The sequence below is a fragment of the Bos javanicus genome, chromosome 6, assembly GCF_032452875.1.
Source record: "Bos javanicus breed banteng chromosome 6, ARS-OSU_banteng_1.0, whole genome shotgun sequence".
Taxonomy (NCBI): Eukaryota; Metazoa; Chordata; class Mammalia; order Artiodactyla; family Bovidae; genus Bos; species Bos javanicus.
Window position 1 is genome coordinate 80,062,232 of NC_083873.1, and position 20,430 is coordinate 80,082,661.

At 35.3% G+C, this 20,430-nt stretch overlaps 1 protein-coding gene across 1 annotated transcript in view; it reads right to left on the reverse strand.

Annotated features, from left to right (window-relative positions):
- Window positions 1-3,830: 3,830 nt before the first annotated feature.
- TECRL (trans-2,3-enoyl-CoA reductase like) overlaps window positions 3,831-20,430 on the reverse strand; it is a 142,457-nt gene continuing 125,857 nt past the window's right edge. The window contains exons 9-12 of the mRNA XM_061420296.1: window positions 17,651-17,708; window positions 6,422-6,507; window positions 5,831-5,876; window positions 3,831-4,685 (exon numbers count right to left, since the gene is read on the reverse strand). Coding sequence (XP_061276280.1) covers window positions 4,558-4,685; window positions 5,831-5,876; window positions 6,422-6,507; window positions 17,651-17,708 — 318 coding nt within the window. The 3' untranslated portion in view covers window positions 3,831-4,557. The remainder of the gene's footprint in view (window positions 4,686-5,830; window positions 5,877-6,421; window positions 6,508-17,650; window positions 17,709-20,430) is intronic.

Below are 20,430 nucleotides of genomic sequence, written 5' to 3' on the forward strand. Positions count from 1 at the left end.
TTTTTTTTTAATTTTTTTACATTTAAGCCATGATACGTGGCATGCGGTATCTTAATTTCCTGACCAGGAATCAAATCCATACACCCTGAGGTGGAATTGTGGATTCTTAGCTTACTGGACTGCCAGAGAAATCTCTAGTAAATTCTACTTTAAGAGAGGCAGGTTTATTTGAAAAACTCACTCCCCGCGTGGGTCCAGTCTACTTTGGGTTGTTTTATCCTCCTGAAAACCCTTAAATTGATTCACATAGATTTGTGTTAATAGAAGAGAGTTACTAAACACCAAGTAAATTAGTGGATAACTCCAATCTATGAAAATATTATTGGACATTAATCATTAGTTCATAGATCCATCTCAGAAGACAGACTCATGGTATATTTGTATACATCAAACAGTAATGGTATATTTTTAGTTTTTAAACTTTTTTATTTTATTATTAATGGCATGTTCCACAAAAATGATAGAAATGGAGAGCAAATGCATTCTAATGTAAAATAATGGAGAAATGGCCTGAGAGAAAACTGCTCATGTGAACCAGGACATTTAATACAACCACAGTAGATAATTTTTAACAGGAATATACAGTGGCCATTCCTATGTATCCATTTAGATCAAGAAATAAAAGAACCAAAATTGTCTTCACCAGTTCAGTTCAGTTGGTCAGTCATGTCTGAGTATTTGCAACTCCCTGGACTTCTGCACACCAAGCTTCCCTGTCCATCACCAACTCCTGGAGCTTACTCAAACTCATGTCCATTGAGTTGGTAATGCCATCCAACCATCTCATCCTCTGTTGTCCCTTTTTCCTCCTGCCTTCAATCTTTCCCAGCATCAAGGTCTTTTCAAATGAGTCAGTTCTTCCTATCAGGTGGCCCAAGTATTGGATTTGTCTTCATATATGTTTTCAATTAAATTATTTCTACTAACAACATACTTTACCCTCATGAGTTATAGCGGGGCTTCCCTGGTGGCTCAGATGGTAAAGAATCTGCCTGCAATGCAGGAGACATGAGTTAGATACCAGGGTCTTGAAGATCACTTGGAGAAGGGAATAGCTACCTGCTCCAGCATAGTTGCCTGAGACATCCCATTGACAGAGGAGCCTGGCGAGTTACAGTCTGTGGATCACAGAGTCAACAAGATTTAGTGATTAGCAATTACAGCAACAGCAAACATAGTCCAATACTTCATAGGGCTCATTTCCCCAAGCACTGAATGAATAAGGGAATATACATACTTTGTAGTTTGCATAACCTCATTGTGAATTGATTTCTTGGGCAATAGGACAAGAAATATTGCCATGGGGAAATCCAAGTGAAAACCTCTGAAACAGCACTCATTCTTTTGTAAATATAAACAAGCTGCATCCCAGTGAATGACTCAGTTCAGTTCAGTCACTGGGTTTCCTCCAACTCTGTGACCCATGGACTGCAGCACACCAGGCTTCCCTGTCCTTCACTATCTCTCAGAATTTTCTCAAACTCATGTTCACCGAGTCAATGATGCCATCGAACCAGCTCATCCTCTGTCCTCCCCTTTTCCTCCTGCCTTCAATCTTTCCCAGCATCATGGTCATTTCCAATGCATCAGCTCCTCACATCAGGTGGCCAAAGTATTAGAGCTTCAGCTTCAGCCTCAGTCTATCCAATGAATATTCAGAACTGATTTCTTTAGGATGGACTGGTTGGATCTCCTTGCAATCCAAGGGACTCTCAAGAGTCTTCTCCAACACTACACTTCAAAAGCACTGATTCTTTGGTGCTCAACCTTCTTTTTGGTCCAACTTTCATAACCATACATGACTACTGGAAAAACCATAACTCTAACTAGATGGACCTTTGTTGGCAAAGTAATGTCTCTGCTTTTTAATATGCTATTTAGGTCACTCATAGCGTTTCTTCCCAGGAGCAAACATTTTTTTAATTTCATGGCTGCAGTCACCATCTTCAGTGATTTTGGAGCCCCCCAAAATAAAGTCTGTCACTGTTTCCATTGTTTCCCCATCTATCTGCCGTGAAATCATGGGACCCAATGCCATGACCTTCGTTTTGTGAATGTTTTGTTTTATGCCAGCTTTTTCACTATGCTCTTTCACGCTCATCAAGAGGCTCTTTAGTTTCTCTTCACTTTCTGCCATAACTATGGTATTATCTGCATATCTGAGGTTATTTATATTTCTTCCAGCAATCTTGATTCCAGCTTGTCCTTCATCCTGCCTAGCATTTCCCATGCTGTACTCTGCCTATAAGTTAAATAAGGTGACAATATACAGCCTTAATGTACTCGTACTTCTTTCCCAATTTGAAACCATTTCATTGTTGCAAGTCTGGTTCTAATAGTTGCTACTTGACCTGCATGCAGGTTTCTCAGGTGGTCTAGTATTCCTATTTCTTTAAGACTTTTCCACAGTGTTGTGATCCACACAGTCAAAGGCTTTAGTGTAGTAAATGAAGCAGAAGTAGATATTTTTCTTTCTGGAATTCTCTTGCTTTTTCTATGATCCAATGGATATTGGCAATTTGATGTCTGGTTCCTCTGCCTTTCCTATGAGTGATTAGTGCTACACCTAAAGAGTCAGACTGGACTAAGTGACTAACACTGTCCTGTTAAGTGGCCATATTGGAACTCTGTTTCCTAGGTGATATGGCTGATGATAGCATCTAAATTGTTCCTTTCTCAAACCACACAACTTATTTTTGACTAATCCCATATTCTTTGATGCTGACATTATGTGTTCAGTTCAGTTCAATCACTCAGTTGTGTCTGACTTTTTGCGACCCCATGAACCACAGCACACCAGGCCCCCATGTCCATCATCAACTCCCAGAGTTTACCCAAACTCATGTCCATTGAGTCGGTGATGCCATCCAACCATCTCATCCTCTGTCATCCCCTTCTCCTCCTGCCCTCAATCTTTCCCAGCATTAGCGTCTTTTCAAATGAGTCAACTCTTCACATCAAGTGGCCAAAGTATTGGAGTTTCAGTTTCAACATCAGTCCTTCCAATGAACACCCAGGACTCATCTCCTTTAGGATGGACTGGTATGACTTCCTTGCAGTCCAAGGGACTCTCAAGAGTCTTCTCCAACATACATACATACTTTATTTAAAGTAGAGATGAGGCCTATTTGTCTTCTCTGTTTAAAGCATAGAATTTTTCACTTGCTAATATCTTCATAATCTTTACATTGACATAAAAATCACAATTATTGAAAATATACACACAAGAATTTTAGAATTTGAGAATGTAGTTGCATTTATAAGATTAAAGTAGTCACACATTTGGAAATACAGCAGCATATCTGAAGTAGAATATTACTGCAAATAATTGTGATTTCATGCTGTTTTGCTGAATGAATATTAGTGAATTAAAGTATGCTGTTATATTCTTTTGTGATATTTTAATAAGGTGCACTTGGGAGTGGTAAAGCTTTTGAATAGAGCATTTTGTTATTTCTTGAATAGTTGGTCACATATCTTAATAAGAAACACCTACAAAATGCATTTAGACCTACCTTTACCAAGGATATTTTGTCAAATATCTAAATATCTAAGAGGTTTAATAATAATATTTTGATATATGTATGTCTACCAATCCATCTATTTAGATACATTTATATCCAATAACTGGTAAGACTCTAGAAAATACCCAATTTAAATATGAATAAAAATTTCCTTTAAACTTTTAACTAATATATATTTAATTTTTATAACATAATTCATCTCTTTGTCAAAGTATATTTGCATGTTTACATGCACAATCTTATACTTAATACACTGGATTTGAGAAGACATAGAAATTTTAAAATGTGGAAATAAAGGAAAATATATTTCCACTCTTAATCTCAACATTCTAATGCACAATTTCCTCATCATCACATATTGTCCATTTGAAATATATCTATTTCTATATTCACATATAAATATGATATATATGTAAATATAAACATATATATATTTCAGTATAGTATATTCAAATGTTTAATGAGTAATGTCTAGAAAATATTTTGAATATTGTATTTCCAAAATGATATACAATGTATATTATGAATAACCAAGATGCATGGCAAATTATAAATATTTAACTTTTAATATAGGTAAAATTGAACTACTGACATAATAGTTTCAAGACATCTGAAATTTCTCAATGACATATTGAACAAAAAGAAAAAAATCACTCTCAAAATAATATGTAAAATTCAAGTGTTTGAAATATTGCAATATTCACTTTATAGAATTCAAATATTTTAAATTGTCTTAAGCCAATAGTATTATAAAAGATTTAATGAAGTAAGAACATCTCATTCAAGTATCAGTCCCTTGCAAACGTACTGGATGCTATTTTCAATTAGCGATATCTATAATTTCAATTTTTCATTTGCCTCAAGTTTATTTCTCTAAATTCAGCTAAATTTTGCTCTTATATATTTTTACTCAAGCCAAAATACTATTGTTTGTGAATTTATGGAACAGAATAGACAATTATCCTTGGTCAAATTTCATTTATTGAGTTATTATACTGCTTTTCTGTAAATGAGATAAGATCACTTATTTTTCTTACAGTATGAATGGAATCATTGCTGATTTCCTATGCATATAAGAATTGAATTTCTTCAGATAAATCTTATGTTTCTTTTTTGCCCACAGAGACATCTGGATACTCATCAGAAGTGTAAAAATCCCAACTAGAAGAAAAAAATAAATAATTATTGTTTCTTTTTTATTTTTATTATGGACATAACAAGTTATGTTTGAAAAAATAGCTCTTAAAATATTTCCCAAGTGTCATATAGTTCTCTATCAATTTTCCTTATTTATATTGCCTAGCATCATATACATCCTATCAATATTGCATGGTTGAATAAACATAAAAATATAGAAATTGAAATAATTCTACATTTTTTACACCCCACTGCCACATAATACTTACAAAGAAGAAATTCTTAAAATCCCTCTGAATTTTTCAATAATAGTTTTTCATATGTATATACATGGCAAAACTAATACAATATTGTAAAGTTAAATTAAATAAAATTTTAAAAAAAGAAAAAAATAAAACACTTCTTCTACACACATATATACATATAAGACAAATCACATAAATTCTAATCTACATTTTTGTACAGTGGAACAAGAATGAATGAAATGGAAATAATATATATCCCTTCTAATAAAATGAGTTTATTACAATTTAACTTCTTTGTGTGTTACAATGACCAGCATTCAAGATGACACATTCATGCCCCTAGCCTTCCCTTCTCAGAGGGATGTGAACACTTGAAGACACAGTATGTACAAGTCTGTGTGCATACATGAGAGAGTTTAAAGTGAAGTGTGTTATTACCACTTCTTTTTAACAAAAACTTGTTGCTTAATAAAAATATTTGGACTACATTTTCTAGTTTGGATTAACCACATTTTGGCCTCCCTGGTGGCTCAGTCAGTAAAGAATCTGCCTACAATGTGGGAGACCTGGGTTTGATCCCTGGGTTAAGATGATCCCTTGGAGGAGGAAATGACAACCCACTCCAGTATTCTTGCCTTGAGAATCCCATAGACGGAGGAGCCTGGCGGGCTACAGTCCATAGGGTTGCAAAAGAGTCACACGCACTGAGCGACTAAGCACAAGCACGCAACCACAATTATACAGATATGCATAGTAAACAATGTTTCAATATAATTTTATACTGATAAAAAATCCAAAATAAAAATAAAGGCAAAAAAATCCCATTGCAAACATGCCTAATTTCAGTACTATAGCAATTTGTTCTCAAAAACCACTTCTCCTAAAGGTGTATCTACTTCAATCATTAGTAAACCTAGGTCTTACCTGGCAATGTTTGAGTCATGATTGTGAAACTAATCCATGATCCAATCTGTTAGATTAAAACATAAATTGACAAATATTGATAGTCAATCTAGAAATTTGTTCACTTGTGAACAATTAAATAGGCATTGATTAGGTATTTTAAAAGCTTAAAACAGTGGAAAATTTTAAGTAGAAATATATTTTCCAAAGTTATAATTTCATTGTTAAATATGATAGTGATTAAAAAACTCATAAAACAGTATCATTTTCCTAGTAAAATGAAAGACATTATTCCAATTTTTTTTATACAATCCAGAGGCTTCTCAAGACATTTAACATGCTGTTTATAAAATTTTCTTTAAATATAGATAGATATATGCACAAATACTATTTATTCTGCAGGAAAAATTGTGAGTGAAATATTCTAATTTCCTATGCCTGTAACTTCAATTGAAATCTGTATTATAATCTATATTTCTGTCTATGTCTGTATTTACATACTAAACATACGTACATATCATGCATAATCTATAATACATGTAAGTACATAAACATATGTATTTAGTATATTATCAAATAAAGTTCAGTTATACACATGCATATATAACATACCTCATAGGTGTAGTTAGGACATGAAACCAGGAAAAACATCCATGTAAAGGGGTTATAATTTGGACTTGGAAAACAGGCATTATTTCCTTTTAAAAAGTAGAGTACAATATCAATGATGTTTCATATTTCAAATACAATCACTTATTTATTATATAGTTCTAAATTCCCTACAACAACTATATATCATATGAAATCTCATCATATATTTGTAGAAACCTGTTTTACAAATTATTCAAAGGAGACCCAGTTTCAAATGTCATAAAATTTTGACTCAAAAAAATCCTTATAATTTTCTGACCATGTCTACAGCTATGTTGCAGTAAAATTACAGGATGCACCACAATAATCAATTCCTTAAATTTAAAAATTAAACAATATAAAAACATTATTTTCTTTATCATAATAGTTCAGCAGTATTGCCTACTGAGATTTACATTATATTTTAATACCGCTAATGTGTTTTAACAATTGCTTGCCTCTTCTTATTTTCCTTCAGTGTCAAAGAATATATTTTTGGTTGAGATTATTAAATACCTCAAAACTCTCTTTCTGTTAAATTAGTAATGATCCAGAGGGAATTTCATAAGTATGTCATTTATATCAGAGAAGTATGAAAATCTCTCATAAGAGGATTACAGTGTATATCAGAAGAGTTAATATTCAGAAAGTGAAAGTGAAGTCGCTCAGTCGTGTCTGACTCTTTGCGACCCCATGGACAGTAGCCTGCAACAGGCTCCTCCGTCCATGGGATTTTCTAGGCAAGAGTACTGGAGTGGGTTGCCATTTCCTTCTCCAGGGAATCTTCCCAACCCAGGGATCACACCCAGGACTCTTGCATTCTAGACAGATGCTCTGAGCCACCAAGGAAGTCTCATATTCAGAAGTACCACACAAATTATTTCTTCTCAGTAATCAGGATTGTTATTTACAACTCTCATTATACTTAGCATATTGTCCTTTATTTCAGTTACTTTTTGCCTTTCAAATTTTTCAAGAAATATTTTGTATAATAAATTCATAATAATATCGAGTTGAACTTTGAGCTGTGACATTTGTAAAAGTAAATGTGAATTATAAAATTACTGTGTATTCATAGCAAGACTTAATTAGATAACAGATCAACTAATCTCTTTTATTTAAATGCTAAAGTCTTAATAAAATGATAATATGCTGCTTTCAAAACTGTAAGGATTGTTGAACTATCAAAGTGAAAAATATATTAGGCAATGTGCAAATTTCATGCACTGCTTATTTCAAGATAAGGATAAATATATATGCCATTTAGTAGAACAGATTCTCTTGGTAACATTTATGTAAACACCTTTGTGTAACATTCATATATTTATCAAAAGAAAGATGATTGAGGAACCTATCCATGTTAACTGACTTTCAGAGGCAGAATGTGAACACAAGGTAATTTGGGTTAAAGCCAGTCTATGTCTGTTCAATTCCTGGAGGTAGTGGAATGATCAGGGACCACAAATACACATTTCTTCCAGATGTGGTTTGTAGATTAGATAACCAATGTGTCTTATGACACAGAAAAATATATGTATATAGATATTTTGTTCAGTGTGTTGTTTGCTATTAATCGTAATAATATGTAAGTTTAGATATTAGTACCATCCTAAAGATCAGTCCTGGGTGTTCATTGGAGGGCCTGATGTTGAAGCTGAAACTCCAATATTTTGGTCACCTGATGTGAAGAACTGACTCATTTGAAAAGACCCTGATTCTGGGAAAGATTGAGGGCAGGAGGAGAAGGGGACAACAGAGGATGAGATGGTTGGATGGCATCACTGACACAATGGACATGGGTTTGGGTGGACTCCAAGAGTTGGTGATGGACAGGGAGGCCTGGCGTGCTGTAGGTTCATGGGGTTGCAAAGAGTCGGACACAACTGAGCGGCTGAACTGAACTGAACTGAATCTAATACTTACATTCCTATGAAATGTATCTCAGTGTATAGTTTCTATTTATAACTAATCTTTTATTATATTAAAAGTCTGAAGATTGTGTTACATTACAATGCTGCAGCTACCCAGATTCTTCCCCAGGTATAAAGGGTTTATTCCACAGCTTCTGGATTTACTGTTGGCTGAAAGCCTTTAACTTTCAGCATCCTCTGTGAAGATAACCTGGATGAAGGGAGCAAACTCATGCAAGGTCACACTCACTTTTTGGTTTACCCTTATCCATTATTGGATCAATGTGGCAAATTGATTATTTAATTAAGAACAACATTGATTGTTCAGCCCAGCTTTAGAAGGCCCCTAGATTCATCTGATACTCTCAATGAAACTGTCTTACTCTCAATTTCATACCCAGACATGATTTCTTTCTTTTCATCTATCAAATCACCCTAACACAACTCCTGAATGCAAATCTCTGTTTCAGCGTCTGTATCACAGAAAACTGAACCTACAGTATTTGCCACAAGGAATGGCACCCAAAGCAGATACTGGAATGGCATTTAAGAGTTGAATGACCTCCTGACCAGCCTGTGCTGTGTGCCCCATTGTTGATGGCAGGGGCCAAACAAAGAACTGCTGTTACAAGGTAGCCTTGCAAACATAAAACCTTTTATCCTGGTCTACTGGTATTTTATGCTGTTGAAAAGGATTGCTTTATTTGGTCCAATAGAATTTAGTGGTGACGCTATCAATGTTCTTGGTAAAGATAGATAAAACTGAGATGGATAATTAGCACTTAAAAGCCACCTGTGAAAACTGGAAGGCCCCCTTGGTAGTAAATTTGATTGGCCAAAAAGTTCATTTAGATTTTCTATAAGATGTTATGGAAAACCAAAATCAACTTTTTGGCCAACCCAATATGAAGCAGCTCTAATCTGCAATGAGAGAAACGAAGAGTAAGCGAAGACCAGCCCTGGGACTTACTTGCAAGAGTAATCAAGCACCAAAGAACACACAACTCTAATCCAAACCAGGTCTGTTAAGCTAAGTCATCATTCATAGAATATTAGGCAGTACAGATTTTCATGAACTGCCTGAGCTTGTAGAAGTAGGCTGCTCTTCCCTGTTCAAAATTAGCACACTCCCTTAGGGGAGCTAGTGATGCAATCTATAATGCATCTGACTACAAATCAGAAAAATTAACACAGTTCCTTCCTTAAAATTAATACAGAGGCTTCTAAATTGCAATAAATACCTATCTTCATCAACCCTCTCTTAACCTGTATGCTACAGTTAGTGTGACAGTACCAAATAATGTACCAGAGGTTATTGTGACCAAATAAGGGAAGAAAAAGGTTATTCCCCAAGAGTGCTACAGAACCCAGCCAGTGTGAACTAGCACATTATAGGAGAATTTAGCTGTAATTGGATTCTGTTGATGCTGGATAACAGAGAAAGTGAAGTCGCTCAGTCTTGTCTAACTCTTTGAGACCCCATGGACTGTAGCCTGCCAGACTCCTCTGTCCATGGGGTTTTCCAGGCAAGAATACTGGAGTGGATTGCCATTTCCTTCTCCAGGAGATCTTCCCAACCTAAGATGGAACCTGGGTCTCCTGCATTGTAGGAGGCAAGATATAAAAGTGGATAAGGGGTTTCTGTTATTGGAACACTCTTATGGGATATAGGCATTCAGTTCAGTCGCTCAGTTGTGTCTGACTCTTTGTGACCCCATGGACTGCAGCACGCCTGACTTCCCTGTCCGTCAGCAACTCCTGGAGCCTACTCAAACTCATGTCCATTGAGTTGGTGATGCCATGCAACCATCTCATCCTCTGTTGTTCCCTTCTCCTCCCACAATCAATCTTTCCCAACATCAGGGTCTTTTCAAATGAGTCAGTTCTTCACATCCGGTGGCCAAAGCATTGGAGTTTCAGCTTCTGCGTCAGTACTTCCAATGAATATTCAGGATTGATTTCCTTTAGGATGGACTGGTTGGATCTCCTTCCTGTCCAAGGCACTCTCAAGAGTCTTCTCCAACACCGCAATTAAAAAGCATCTATTCTTTAGTGCTCATTTTTCTTTATAGTCCAACTCTCACATCCATACATGACTACTGGAAAAAACATAGCTTTGACTAGACAAACCTTTGTTGGCAAAGTAATGTCTCTGCTTTTTAATATGCTGTCTAATTGGTCATAGCTCTTCTTCCAAGGATCTAATGTTCTGCTAAGCTAGTACAAACACATTAACATACACCTGAAGCATGAACAAAGCAACAGTCCTCAGTAAATGAGGGAAAAAAGTGTTGTGATTTCACTGGCAAACAGAAAAAGGTGTTGCATTGCTTAGAAAAGTGAAGGTCCTTGGGTAGATAGTCTAAATAAGGCCAAAAGGGAAGTTCCGTTTCCATGGGAGGGAAAAAAAATGTTCCCCATTTTTCATATTCCCATAGTATTCCCCATGTTTCATTGGAAAACCTAGAGGACACACCATTTTCCAAAGCTATAAGAAAGGTGTTAGTGCAAGGGCATCACCATTACTAAGATCAAGGTTGGCTTTCTGACATCCCAGACTGAATTTAAGTGATGTCATCTTAGAATGGGATGACTTGTAGTAATTGGGATTAAAAGATTCTTCCCCATCTCCCAAATCGAATCCATTTCTATTTGTGGCACTTCTTATAAGCCAAAATGAATGGGAAGTTCAGAAGTTACTTGATCCACAGAAAGCAAGGCTGGTTATAAGAACACAGTGTTCTGAAAGGTTAGAATTGATGGATACCACAAAATGAATGTCTTAATTTAGACAAAATAAATTGAGATGAATAATCCAGAGACATGAGGAAGCTAGTTCAATACAAAGTTCCCTATTTCTTTCCCAGGTTTTAGACTGAAAGGAGTTGCAAGACACTAAATTCATTGATGAAATAACAGTCTGGGACCTCAAGGAGAAAGACTGCAACATGGAAACAACTGTAGATATATAAGCATTCTCATAATCATTCATTAAAATAACTTCACTAAATGATATACTGGCATCTGTTCATGGAACTGTGTACTAGTGAGAATAGACCATCCTACATTTTAAAGACTGCTACAAGCTCAACATTCAGAAAACTAAGATCATGGCATTCGGTCCTGTCACTTCATGGCAAATAGATGGGAAAACAGTGGAATCAGTGGCTGACTTTATTTTTCTGGGCTCCAAAATCACTGCAGATGGTGATTGTAGCCATGAAATTAAAAGACACTTACTCCTTGGAAGGAAAGTTATGACCAACCTAGATAGCATATTAAAAAGCAGAGACATTACTTTATAAACAAAGGTCTGTCTAGTCAAGGCTGTGCTTTTTCCAGTGGTCATGTATGGATGTGAGAGTTGGACTGTGAAGAAAGCTGAGTGCCAAAGAATTGATGCTTTTGAACTGTGGTGTTGGAGAAGACTCTTGAGAATCCCTTGGACTGAAAGAAGACCCAACTAGTCCATACTAAAGGAGATGAGCCCTGGGTGTTATTGGAAGGACTGATGTTGAAGCTGAAACTCCAGTACTTTGCCCACCAGATGCGAAGAGCTGACTCATTTGGAAAGACCCTGATATTGGGTAAGACTGAGGGCAGGAGGAGAAGGGGATGAGAGGATGAGATGGTTGGATGGCATCATCGACTCAAGGGACATGAGTTTGGGTAAACTCCAGGAGTTGGTGATAGACAGGGAGGCCTGAAGTGCTGTGGTTCACAAGGTTGCAAAGAATCGAACATGACTGAGTGGCTGAACTGACAACCTGATGGCTCAATGGTTATATAATCTTCCTGCCATTGTAGGGGATATGGGTTTCATCTCTGGGTTGGAAAGATCCTCTAGAGAAGGAAATGGTAACCACTCCAGTATTTTTCCCTGGGGAATCCCATAGTCAGAGGGGTCTGGTGGGCTACAGTACATAGATTGCAAAGAATCAGACATGACTTAGTGACTAAACAGCAACAATAATCATAGTCTACTTCATAGGGCTCATTTCTCAGGCAGTGAATGAATAATTGGAATATATATAGTTTGTAGTTTGTATATCCACATTGTGCATTGATTTCTTGAGCTTTAGGGCAAGAGCTATGTCCATGGGGAAAACCAAGTGGACGTGTCTACAATTGTACTCATTCTTTGGTAAATATAAACAATCTGCTTCCCAATGGGTGATTAGTGCTACACTGAAGATCCAAAGTATGCTTGGATGGTATTATTCATTATATCATCATTTAAGTCACTTTGCAAGCTCTGCAGAAGCCAGATGTATTTTGGAGGGTGACAGTGGAGTCCTGCAGACTTATATTATCCAACATTGCAATTGATGCACGCATGTTCAGTAGCTAAGTCATATTACTGCCAGGTTTTTTCTTGTTTTTGTTTTTGTTTTTGTTTTTGTTTTCCCTTGGTTCTTGTGTCCTTGTAGCAAAGAATTAGACTGACAGACTAGTTACAACTCAAGCAGGCCGGATTTATTAAGCAGGCAGTATTCACTGGAGGTTCTTGCCTCATCATAGCAAAGAATTGTAAGGCACACTAGTTAGAGCTCAAACAGGCAATATTTGTTAAGAAGGAGGCATGCTGTACAATCTCAAGACAGGAGAGTGGACCAACTCCTGGAGGAGTGTTCTCGACTCCTTTTGGCTTCCCTTTTTATACTTTTTGTCTCTTCCACTTGGTGGTTCCTAGGGCTTGACTGGCTATTCCCCAAGCAAATTAGGGCTTTTACTGGTGACCAGTCAGGGAAGGGAAGGTAAATAGAGTGTTCAAGGCCAACCCGGGAAAGAAGCCTGTTTGGGTGTGTTTTCAGGCCTGAGGTTCTCACTGTGGCTGTGGTTTTTCTTGGGCTTTTTCTCTTTCTTTCTTTGTCCATTTCATTTTTTTTTTAATTTCTTTGTTACTTTCAAGGGCTTTTTAAACTGCTGCTTATTCTGAGTGCCATTTTGAACTCTTTTTTTCTACTCTAACTACCTAATACTACTAAGGTAGATTATTAACCCAGCCTTGGGTCTATGGATATAGACTGAATTTTTTAAAAATGTGTTTTTCCATCTCTATAACAAAGGGAGGTCAGAATAGTTTACTTTCCTTTAAAATGAGCAATAGCACAGAATTTCAGTTTTTGTTGTTGTTTTTTCTAGAATTATTACTCCCACCCTTTACCATAAAACAGTCCAAGAAGGCTCAGGCTGGGCATCTCATTGAAAATCACTGTATCAATAACATTATGCTATTCATACTGAATGAGTAAGTGGCTAGTATGTTGATGGCCTTTTTAAGACATTTGTGGTCCACAGAAAACATGGGGGTTGCTAATAAACACTACAAAGATTTAGGGACCAAATGATTGTGGGGCCTCCTCTCCAAAACAGAGAAAATATAGTGCAGCGTGTACCTCCTATCATTAAGAAGGAAGCAAATTGTCTTACAGGGCTTTTCCAGTTTGGCAGGTAGCATGCATATTACACACCAAGGAAATCTTTGAACTGTATACCATGGAGCACAAAAGCTATGAAAATTTAGTAGGGTTCAAGGTAGAAAATTGCAGCTGTTTCAAGTTTTATTGTAAGCACTCCTGCCCTTGGACTTATAATCAGATAGATTCTACATATTAAACTTATCAGTGATGGAAAAAGTTAAGGTGTGGAACTTATGTATAACCTGCTGGTATATAATGATGTAAAAAGATGATATTTTGCCTCTAGCATTTGGACATCTCATGATATTCCCTCAACCCAAGAACAAGGGCCATACCCATGTCCTGATAAGATCCCTTCAGGTGAATGTCCACATCATGCTATATATAATCCTTGAAATGTTAATTGTGCCAGTTGATGGTGGAGGGAATCTAGAAGTTTGTGAAGAAGAAAACTGGTGCAAATCAGTTGTTAGACGAAGGCCATGTGCAGCAGTGAAGGCTGTGTAATTTCCCACTAATGTCTCTCTTTTAAATTTCTACTGGTAGCAGAAAGCTTTTGAGTAGTATACCCTCTGAAAGGATAGCCTTGACAAAAGAAAGCTGCCTTATCCAAGATAATTTCCTCATTCTCAGGGAGCCCCAAATCCAATCTAAATATTTTCTAGTCATTCCAGCTTAGGCTAATTCAGAATGATTGCCCTAGTTTCAGATAACCCAACAAAAATGGCTGAGACCATCCTCGAGATAGCTTCAGAGCTCAGTTTCCTACTTGGCCTAAATTTGTCTCTCTCTCTCTCTCTCTTTTTTTTTTTTTTCCAGTACTTTGTAATAAGATTTTAAAGGCTTGTTCTATATGAAATTGTTATTTCCTGGGGAACACATTTTGTAGATCTTGCTTAAACAGTCAGTAAGAGATAGTCCCCATCCATTATTCATGCCTACAGCATATCTAAGATATAGAGATATTAGTATAAATTCCAATGAATGCATAAGTAGGGTAATAAAATCTGGAAGCAACAGAGACTCAATTAGACCTGACACAGGAACTGAGAGTTGGATAAAAATTTTATGTAAGGAAAAATAATGCAGTGTGTGTGTGTGTAGATGTCTGTATTTTATGATCAGAAGAGATTTTACTCTCAGAAGAGGTCTGAGACTTGATATTATTGGAACACTAAATATAGAGAAAGGACATGCAATGACTTGAAAGTAATGAGTCCAGAGGTTCTCATCTTAGAAGACACTGCTTCCAAGAAAGGAGATAATGCTTGAAGGCTTAGAGGGGAAAGAAAGAAGGATACATTTCCAGGAATTAAGAAATTTAGAAAACAAAAGAGTATATGGAGAATCAAAAGACATAATGAAACATTTCATGTCCTCCAGAGCCCACTTTATCCTTTAGAGACTTCACTTCATCACCACATCTGTGAAAACATTTGTTATTTCTGTTCAAGGACAATCCATACACTTACAATGAACAGAATTTAATCAATATTCACATAAAGCTTTTATTTGAATAAAATGTAAAGCAAGAATTTTCCCCAAGTGATAAAATGAATCCTCTCCAAAACAAAAGAGAAAAATTTTAACATACAGAAGCATTTGCAGATAACAGAGAATGTAGCTGTGAGGAAATCCCAGAACTCAAAAAAGATATGTATATAACAGGAAGGAAAAAGAGCTGATTGTTTTCAAGAATTAAATTGTAGGAAAAGAAAAAAAAAGTAATATGAGTGGAACATATTTCAGTTTGCATAAGGGTGGAATGATCAATAGAATAGTGGATATTTAGTAGATGAACAAAAACAGTAAAAACAACAAAAAAAGAATGAACAAAAAGCTAAATATTGAAAGTGATAGAAATATAAAATAGAAGCAGATGTAACATGTTCACCCCACCATCTTCTCACCATCCACAATGTAACAAATCAAATTTAAACTATAATGCAAGAATAATAATACAAGAAAACTTTCTAGAACTTAAACAAGACATGAGTCAACCAACTAAAAGACTACATCATGTCTCTGGGAAAACTGGGCTTCCTGGTGGCTCAGATGGTGCTGAATCTGCCTGCAATATGAGAGAAACAGGTTTTATCCCTGGGATGGGAAGATTCCTTTGGAGAAAGAAATAAATGGCTACCTCCTCCACTATTCTTTCCTGGAGAATTCCATGGACAAAGGAACCTGGTGGGCTACACTCCATGGGATCATACAGAGTCAGACATGATCTGGAATTATCAGCTCTAAGATACATCCTACGAAATTCAGTACAAAATTAATATACTTTAGTAATAATGAAAAGTGTTCTGAGTCTCAAGGCAAAAGACCAAGCCAATTAACCAAGAAGAGATTGCATTGGCTTCTGACTTGGCAAGAGCAACATACAAAGCAAATTAAAGAGTGGAGTAAAGAAACACACACAAGTCTTCCTTACATGAACTTTTTCAGAGTTTGAGAATGTGATGATTTAAAATTTTCAAATAATGACAGCATATTCCAGGTGAAGAATCTTGAGCAAGTCACCTTGTTAGAGCCTCAGAGTAAAGAATAAACTTTTTGATGGTCATAGGCTTGTTAATGTTGATATTTTTTATAAAATTGCATTGTGATCTGCTTCTATGCTTAAAAAAAAATCAGACCATCAAAAGTTTTTCATCTGGACTTCACATACGTCAAAAGAAAAACCAGTAGATCTATGTATTTGGGTCAAATGAAAATAGTATTTAACCTCTTTGTTAAATGTAGGCTTTACTTCAGTACAAATGCAGACAACAAACCATAATAGTATTTGCATTATTATGTTAAATTTTTTTCTGCAAGAGAAAGTACAGATAGTTTCAAGTCATATTCAGTTGTTTTATATATCCAAATGTATAATTTGCTGTCATAAACTCAATCAAAAAGTTAGTTATTAAAATATGTGAATATTATAATAAAACAGTTATGTTATTATATATAGCTTTTTATATGTTCATAGATAGTCTAATATAAATTTTCTTTGTAATTTTATGGATTACATGAAAAAATATTCTGGAACATATTTCATATATCTACTTCTCCAGCCTGCTAGAAACTTTCAAGAAAATGTTATGAATTTCAGGTCAATGTTAAAACAAACTTGAAGACACAAACACACTTGCAAATATAATGAAAACATGAAACCCAATTTTGTTCATCACTGCTATTTGAAATTACAATTAAATTATGTACAATGTAAAATAAGTCATTGTGCTATAATTGAGCCTGAATGAGAGTATTGATTTACCAAAAATACCTTTAAATTATATAGACACTCTGTGTGTTCAATCACTCAGTCATGTCCAACTGTTTATGACCCCCATGGACTGTAGCCCACCTGGTTTCTCTGTCCATGGAACTTTGTAGGCACTGTAAATATTTTCAAATCTTTTAGCAAAATACTAAATTCAGTGTTCTCTCAGGTATTGCTATTCGACTGCCACTAAATTTGTCAAAGAAGATTCACTTTTATTAAAAAAGCTTATGAATTTTTTTTCAATCATGTTGGATTGTAACAGTTATTGTGCAAACCAGATTAAGATTGAAAGTTAAGCTAAGAAATTTGGATAATCATCAATTGATTTCACACTTCTTTACATCTTAATCATGTTTTTTTTAAATATGCTTAAAGAAAGTATGTGTGTGTGTGTGTGTGTATGTGTGTGTGTGCATGTGTACACGTACACTTCATTTTAGAGAAACCATAATTAGGAACTATAATTTACTTCAAATATTTTGAAAAATTAGACATAATAAAACAAGAATTGGGAGCACAAACCTTAAACGTTTCCAACCATTGTTTTAAAAAATAATAATTAGCATAATTCACTCTGGAGAAGATTTAAAAAGTGACTAACCTGTGTGACTGGGATGAGACAACACTACATTGATGAAATGATTTCCAGCTTCACAAATCTGCAAAACATTTCAACATTTTGGTGTCATATACTTGGGTCTCTTTTAAAAATATATTTTTAAATATTCAAATATCCATTTAATATATTCTAAAGACCCAAAAGTATACTATAAGTGTAAGAAGAAGAGATATTGTATTATAACAGTGAAAGAAGCTGTTGTAGACATATATAGAATCAAAAGAATGAGACACATTGAGGTAGAGATTTTGAAGATATCCTCAACCCCATTAGATAGCTATGTTCAGATTGCCTTGTTAATCAGGTCCTGTTGATTATCTGTTCTTTATTTGATACAATGGGCATATTTTTACAGCACTAATAGACAGGTCTTATCACTGAAGATAGATTTGGCATAGGTTTATGTATTCCAAGTTTGCCAACACAGTAGCAACCCTTCCACTTCAAGGGTAGTAGTATGGTTCCCAGCTGGTCTCAGCTCAGTTTAGAAAACCTAGTATAAGCAATACTTCCCCACACAGGCACTTGTTGTCTGTCTGTCACCTGATCCTTTAGTCATGTACACTTCACTAGTTGTTCCTGTTTAGCACGCTACAGTGGAAACAGTGACAGACTGTTTTTTGGGGGGCTCCAAAATTACTGCAGATGGTGATTGCAGCCATGAATTAAAAGACACTTACTCCTTGGAAGGAAAGATATAACCAACCTAGATAGCATATTCAAAAGCAGAGATATTATTTTGCCAACAAAGGTCCATCTAGTCAAGGCTACGGTTTTTCCAATGGTCATGTTTGCATGTGAGAGTTGGACTGTAAAGAAAGCTGAGTGCCAAAGAATTGTTGCTTTTGAACTGTGGTGTTGAAGAAGAGTCTTGAGAGTCCCTTGGACTGCAAAGAGATCCAACCAGTCCATCCTAAAGGATATCAGTCCTGGATATTCATTGGAAAGACTGATGCTAAAGCTGAAATTCCAGTACTTTGGCCACCTCGTGGAAAGAGTTGACTCATTGGAAAAGGCCCTGATGCTGGGAGGGATTGGGGGCAGGAGGAGAAGGGGACGGCAGAGGATGAGATGGCTGGATGGCATCACTGACTCGATGGACATGAGTTTGAGTGAAATCTGGGAGTTGGTGATGGACAGGGAGGCCTGGCATGCTGCGATTCATGGGGTCGCAAAGAGTCAGACATGACTGAGCGACTGAACTGAACTGAACTGAACTGATGACCTGCTAAGAAGTTTAACTGTTAATATCTCCTGGGTTAAAGATGTTTGAATTTGCAACATGTATCCTCTGAAGATAATCCCTTTGTCTGTCATATACATTTGACATAATTTAATGCAAAGTATGTAGTCAAGATATAAGTATTATGTTATTTATAGTAGGTTATGTTATCCAAAATTTTTGTTGTTTAGAGTATCCAACTTTTCATATTACTGTACCCCATAAATTGCACACTCTTTTAACTCAGTGGCTTTAATGCTAAAATCTTTTGCAATATATCTGATATTTTTTTTCTTTTCAACAATTTCTGAATGCATTTCTTCACATATACTAATAGTCATATAGATTTTATTTTCTGGGTGACTTTAACATAACTGGCATATAATTCTACTCTGTAAATTTTAGGAAAGAAATAAATTGAAAATGAAAACAAGACTCCATTTATCATCACCTAGAACTTTGTACAAAAAGTCATTTGGAATAATCAGCTTCAATAGATTAATTCTCATAGAAGAATAATATTAGCAAATATATCAAATGTATTAAAATATTTGAAGAGTTAGAATATCATGATTGTTAGCAATCATATTTGTGCATAAAATAATTGTAGAAAAGACTTCTAGTTTTTTATTTTACCATTAGAAAGACAAAGCTAAAAATTGAATTTTCAGATTATTATTTTATATTTGAAATGATTTACACATTAATGTGATTAAGCTTGTAGGCTTTATGCTAGATGGACCTGTGTTTGAAACCTGAGTCCTTTGTTTTTCATTGTTAGAGATTAAATGATTTAGATTTATTCTACATTGATTGCACTTCTCTAAGTTTCTGGGTCACATAGTTTCAGCATTACAAAACATGTAATTACCAAATTTAATGTTATATTTGTCTAAGTTTTAGGTAGACTACTACTAGAGCAGCCTTGTAGCACAAGGCCATAACTTGTATTTGTGTATCTTTAATCCACCACCACCATGATCACCCCCAAATATATAATATACTAACATAAGAAATATGAGAGAAGAGAATTTTAAAACTGGTAAATACACCAATTTTTTTATTTTGCTATCTACTAATTAAATATTTTTCTATATATATATATTGTATGGGAAAAGTCAACTCTATATGTTTAAAGATGCTTACTTTACCATTAATTCAGCAACTCTATTGGAATTTAAAGAACAGTTGTAATATTCGTAGTTTTTACCTTAAGCACTGGTTTTCAAAGTCTAGGCAATGAATCACTCCAATACATACAGGTATCAATGCTAATAGATTGAAATAAAAGTATTTGATTTAATTTCTTCTTGGGTCAGTGATAAGATTAGGACATTCAGTAAGTGCTATAAAACTCAGTATATAGTTTTATCACTGATTAAAATTTCAAGGCACATTAACTTTGAAACATTGGAATATTTCTCAGCATGATTCACATATTTCTCCTGAGTTGATTCTTCCCTAAATTAAATATCTTCATTTGGCGTATTATATGTTAACACAACAATTTCATAAATATTAGAGCTTGTGGGAGTTGCTA